The 6,347-nt window shown below is 39.1% G+C and overlaps 1 protein-coding gene across 2 annotated transcripts in view; it reads right to left on the bottom strand.

The window, feature by feature from the left end:
* Positions 1–354: 354 nt before the first annotated feature.
* LOC123519483 overlaps positions 355–6,347 on the bottom strand; it is a 19,715-nt gene continuing 13,722 nt past the window's right edge. For both annotated transcript variants that reach the window (XM_045280825.1, XM_045280824.1), the window contains exons 11-18: positions 5,926–6,018; positions 5,462–5,629; positions 5,239–5,342; positions 4,420–4,676; positions 3,889–4,019; positions 3,594–3,746; positions 3,332–3,424; positions 355–2,808 (exon numbers count right to left, since the gene is read on the bottom strand). In XM_045280825.1, the coding sequence (XP_045136760.1) occupies positions 2,773–2,808; positions 3,332–3,424; positions 3,594–3,746; positions 3,889–4,019; positions 4,420–4,676; positions 5,239–5,342; positions 5,462–5,629; positions 5,926–6,018 (1,035 nt within the window). In that variant the 3' untranslated portion in view covers positions 355–2,772. The remainder of the gene's footprint in view (positions 2,809–3,331; positions 3,425–3,593; positions 3,747–3,888; positions 4,020–4,419; positions 4,677–5,238; positions 5,343–5,461; positions 5,630–5,925; positions 6,019–6,347) is intronic.

Here is a 6,347-nt window from a genome sequence, read left to right on the forward strand (position 1 = left end):
AAACTCTGAGATTAAAATAGTATGTTTTGACTCTCCTTATCATTTCCTGAATATAGAGAATAGTTTTTAAGCTTATGATGACATAATATTCACATACACAAGCTAGAATGGTGCTTCTCTTCACCAACAAGCCAATGCATCTGCACACACTCACATCCTACAAACACATACACATAAGCACATAATAATATTACGGAAACTGTAAGAAGCCATCAGGCCTGCATGTGGCAGTCCCTACACATCAGGTAACAGAGGCAGGGGTGTGGGAAGCCTATCCACACAAAGGCTAAGCAGTTGAAGATTAACAGACACTGCTGCCTCCACATCTCAGCTCTTAAGGCTTGGAATTCAACCTTCAACTCTAGTTTGATATTTATTAGAAAAAGAAAACCAGTCGTACATTATTAAGTAACATATAAAAACAAAATCTCAAAGCTGGACTGCATTCACCAATTTAAGCTTCTTTATGCACTGCATCAATAAAAAAAAAAAAGGTAAATTAAGTTAGTAAAGTGGAGAATAATGCAACATTGCATTTTTAAACAAGAATAAATTAAGTTTCTGGCTTCTGAGGCACAGCCTATAGGCATCCATTGCTGCCCCTAACAAGATGCTAAGGAGCCCTGCCCTGCACTGCCCCACCATGGCTTGCAGGGTTTGAGCAACACTAACAACTATGGATCAGGTACATGAGGTCATGACAGTCTGTGCTACTGTGTCACCAGCACAGTGATGTAACACAACACCAGCTCACACCCTTCTCACATTCACACACACACACACACACACACACACACACACACACACACACACACACACACACACACACACACACTCTGAACTTATTCGAAATCTTACACAAAGAACCAGAACACACACACACACACTGAACTTACCCTAAATCTTACCCAAAGAACCAGAACACGTGCACACACACACACACACACACACACACACACACACACACACACACACACACACATAGACTTATGAGCATACACAAGAAGTGGCACTATTAACCTGACTCTACATATCACAAGCATTATTTGCTAAACAAAATAGCATCTTCATATACTGTATACAGCAAATAAAGGATCCTAATCATACAATTGAGGCATCTCATCCTAATCATACAAAACCTAAATTCCATATGGCTCACAAAATACCTTCATTCTTGATTCATTTAACCTTCTTCCACTGTCCACAAAATTTGACTTAATGACATATTTGATACTGCAAAATGAGGCAGAAAGGTCAGTTTTCCTTTATAATACTCATATTTCTACACTCAAAATTTCAATGTAAGATGAACTGCACAATGGCTTTGAAAGACTAAAACATAGACTAGGCCAAGGAACATAACTCCTAATAATATCATTTGGTTCAAAGCAAAACGCATACTATTTTCAGTATACATTTGGAAGTCCAACTGCTGGACCATAAACCAAGGTGAGGCAAAGACTGAATTTGAGGAAAGACAACCTAAAGACTCATCTGTAAAGGCCAACATTATGAAGGACTAAGAGGCAACAGAGAGACAGACAAGAAAATTAGTTATCAGTCTAAAGAAACAGTATCCAGTGTTTCTTTCCTGGACCTGCATCCACTAAACACACCAGAGCTCTCACACCATTCATAACAACAGATTTCCTTAAAACTGGAGATGAACACAGCAGAGAAAATTATGACATATGAAAATGAGTTACCAGAAAGTGATATATTTGTCTCCCAGCCAGGTTGCACAGTTAGGGTTGCAGACAAACATCTCTCCCTCTCACACAACACAGCAAAGGTTCACATATAAAGCCTTTAGGTCAGGAATCACAGCCTCTATCATTGTGCTACTCAGGCCAAAGAAAACCAGGCTTGAGATGCAACAAGAAGGAACACAGGACTCATGGCACTAAGAGGCAGAGATCAGTGCCACTACCAGCAGACATGAAAAGAATTGTTGCTGCAGGATGAAAGAAGTAGAGTAATGAAGCAACCTTTGACAAGACTAAGAGGAACACATACATGATGTGGGTACAAGATAAGTTATAAGTAATCAGTTGTAAGTAAAAGCTTCCCCTGTGGCATTTAGCTTTTTTTCTCAATAAGCTGATTTTGATATTATTGTCAACTACCCTGTGGAGATTATTTACACTATAGCTACATATAAAGAAACATAATAAATGATTTTTCTAATTCAATATACACTTTTCTTATATAAGAACTTGTGTTTGCAATGCTATGAAAAAGGCACTGAAATAATTCACATGATTCATCCCATACCTGCACATTGGAAAATATAATGAAGAGCTGAGACAAACGAATACAAAGAAAGGTAGGAGGGCACATTTTACTTTTACCAAGACAGATATTGTGAAGCTTGCCGTCACGGAGCTGTGCTACGCATCTCTATTAGCAACAGCAACAACACAAGTCTTGGTCAAAGTCTGCAATGTTGGAAGGCACTTGGGTATTGTTGGTGATCCATCATGACACGTGACTCTAGATGCAGCATCAGTGGCACTATGTATAACCAGCAGTGAAATAATAAAACATGTACATGTTAAGAGTGATGCACTCTTCTGTTTGGATCAATTCCTCTGTGGATCAATCATAAATGACCAAGGAATTGTACATATTAAAACAAACAAATTTTTACAAAAAGATTCACATTTACATAACTTGTTAACTCACTTAATCTTATCTTAAAATATTGGTAAATTGACGAGAATATACAGCTTCTTCAGCTTTGCTGCTCTAGGGAGAGATCTTGACAGCTCTTTAGTTGGTGTCCTCAGTGTCAGCAGCCTGTATACCCTGGTGGGGAAGGAAAGAACTAAAGTCACCTACCCTATAAGGATGGACTTGCCAACCACACCTTTCATGCAGACAACACAGGACAAAACACACAAACCCAAGACTGAAGGGCAGTCAACACAACACCCATCATAAGCTCAGTCCTTCATAAATTCACTTTTAAACATATAAGAAATACATGCCTTCTTTCCATACAAACACAAACACACACTACAGTCAATGATGGCCAAGTAAGTGATCAGCGCATGGAAGCACATAGTTCTGAATAACAAGTTTTGTCTGAACTTCTCCATTCATCTCTATCATGCACTACTAGATCTTCCTTTTACCATATGACACTCACTACACAGGCCATTAATTTATGTTATTTCTTTTGGCTCTTTAAAATATTCCTCCTTGCATCTCAGTCCTTATATCCAATAGTGTATATATAGCCCAATCTCATTCATAGTCTTCCCCAGTTTGTATATGTCAAGACAATACCATACCAGCCTCACATTTCTTAACAAAATCCCCGCCTTACCTCTGGCACCTCGTGGACGACCAGATTTACAGAGGAAGGGTCAACGCTCTCGTTCACCACACCCTCCATGTCCCCATCTATCACCATGTGCACCTGCAAACAAAACACAGCCAAGTCCAGTCACAGTAATGCTTACACAGAACAAAGAACTGTGCAGACACAAACATAAACACTTTATTCCTCTTTCTCTCTGATGAAAAACTGGTTACCCTTATTTTCATTAATCAATAAAGCCAAAAATAGAAAAGATGTCACTTCCTACCTGCTGATCCACCACCATGGCATTTCCATCAGCGTTAATAATGATCTGTTGGTTGCCGGTGTCAATGTGGTAGCCAGCACTCTGCAACGCATCCATGAAGGCAGAAATGTTGGCTTGCTCCATACTGACAGCCTGGGTGCTCTCCTCCACCATCTACAGGGAAAGGAGTGAAAGGTTTAGGCTGTACTCATGATAGGTAATGAGCATGTATAGCCACCCACCCTAGTGAATAACCAAACAGAAATAAAACCACCACCAATCAAGTCACTCTCTCAAGTGTTGGGCTGCGCATTACCTTGATCTGCTCTATGTGGCCATGCTGGTTGATGACATGGGTGGCCTGGGCATGATTGGCTGGCACAACCTCGTACTCCCGGAGGTTCACTTGCCGCAGGTACTGAATGCCCTCCATGCCACTTATGCCATCTGAGGACATCAAGTGTGTTAGCATCTTGAGTAACTAATCTGATCATGTACATTTATAAGAACATGAAGTCTCTCTTTCAAATCCTTGACTGAAAACTTAAGAGAACAGTGATGGTGTGTAAGCAAATAGAGAACAAATTCACAAAAAATAAATCTACTTGATATAGAAAACAATAACTTGGTACATAGAGAAAACACAATTTGGCATAACACATTAATAATTTGGCACATAGAGAACAATAAATTGGCATAAAACAATTTGGGGTAGAAAGCAATAAATTGGAACAGAAAATGGCACAGAAAACACGATCATTTAGCTTTAGAAAACTGAACACTAGAAGCATAATTCAATCATATGAAGATACAAATCCTGGAAACACACACACACACACACACAAACCTTTATTCATCTGAGCCTGAGACACAAGATTCACAGCTGTGGCCAAGAGATCAACCGAGCTGATCTCCTCTCCAGTCTCCTCAGCAGTGCCTGTGGCCATGGCTGCCTCCTGGCTCAGCGAGTACTCCATGGGGTCTGCTCCGGTCATGGCACTGATAATGATGCCATCCTCACTGGCTGCCATGGGAGTGTCCAGGGAATGCTCGCCACCCTCCTCACCCTCCTCCTCACCCTCCATGACAGGTTCAGTAATGGACCTGAAGAATAGAAAAAAACACAAGGCTCAGGAAATGTTTGCTATTCACCTCACCTTTCTTGCCTACCATGACAACTTCAGGGATGGAATTGGTCAGGAAGCAAGATCATCTTACTAGGTTCCTCAGATAACTTTCTTTAATGTTCCATGAAATACAATAAGAAAGAACACTTTTTGTCCTTTTATCATGCTTCACTTCACTGGTATTTCTTTCAGTTTAATATTGAAATGTAATAATTTTTAACACTATAGTAGGAAGTATGGCAGAGTTTGAAAAAGAATGCTAGTAGTAATGCTTACTAAAGTCAAAACAAAACCTATATACATGAGTAAAAATATAACAAAAACCCCAAATGATCCACACAAGCTAGATCCCGAAAATAAAATAAAACAGCTCATGAATAAATCTATGTAGCAAGCTAGCAATCTCAAAAAGAATCAGCCAGATTGAACACCAGACACTCCTAAGAACATCATTCACACTCTTAGCTCACTGGCCAATGAATAAATAGCACAGGTTAATGCTTGAGGTACTGAAGAGCACCAGGGACATCAATACTCACGTCTGGACTACTGCTGGGTTGATGATGAGTCTCTGGTTGACCTCCACATCATTGCTTACGGAAGAGATGATGGACGGGGTCGTGTCTACCTTATTCTTACGATCCTGTAGAACAAAGACAAGATATTAATGTGCAAAATCTGATATTCATGCTACTCGTGTTAGATTTATTCAGTTGCTCTTCACCTATACTTTTAATATGATTATATGACCTTCCATTTTACCTGTTCGGTGCTTAGATTGTTGTCCCCATCAGAGGCACCATAGTTGTCCTCTTCCTCTTCCTCTTCCTCTTCCTCCTCTTCCTCCTCCTCATCACCTGGTGCTTCAATATCCATGTGCACCTGGCCATTCTCATCCACTCGCTGCAGCACCGTCGCCACCACAGGGACCTGCAACACCACACTGGCTTAACCTTCGCAATACAGTTCCTCTGCAAGCCTAAGAAGGTGGAGCACTCTCTGATCTGTTATGTATCAACTGTCAGGTTTCATATGACAGTTGTATTTAGAAGGCTTGAGACTGCAGGCACAACCACTATGAAATCAACCTTTATATTAACAGAGTTTATAAATTCCCCTCAATCTTAAGACTCTTTGATCTGCCATCTAACCATTGCCAGGTTTTATAAGACTGAGGGTATTACTGAGCACTCAGCACAATGGGACAGAGGAGAAGTCCTTCTAACCTTGATCTGTACTGCCTTGGCTCCACTCTGCTGACTAGATACTGTGAACTTGCTGGCACTCCTCAGCTCACTGGCTGTGGCAGGAACCAGCATCTGGGAAGATGTATTATTACACACATTACACATAAATTATTCAACATAACTATTCTTTTACAATATATATATATATATATATATATATATATATATATATATATATATATATATATATATATATATATATATATATATATATATATATATATATATATATATATATATATATATATATATATATATATATATATATATATATATATATATATATATATATAACCTCTCAATTCTAAATACAAATCATTATCCTCAGCTCTTCTTTCATAAGAAAGGGTAAACTATATCTTCTGAATTCAAAATGTGCATTGTAAAATCTATTATTCTAA

This window comes from Portunus trituberculatus, chromosome 45 (genome assembly GCF_017591435.1).
Source record: "Portunus trituberculatus isolate SZX2019 chromosome 45, ASM1759143v1, whole genome shotgun sequence".
Taxonomy (NCBI): Eukaryota; Metazoa; Arthropoda; class Malacostraca; order Decapoda; family Portunidae; genus Portunus; species Portunus trituberculatus.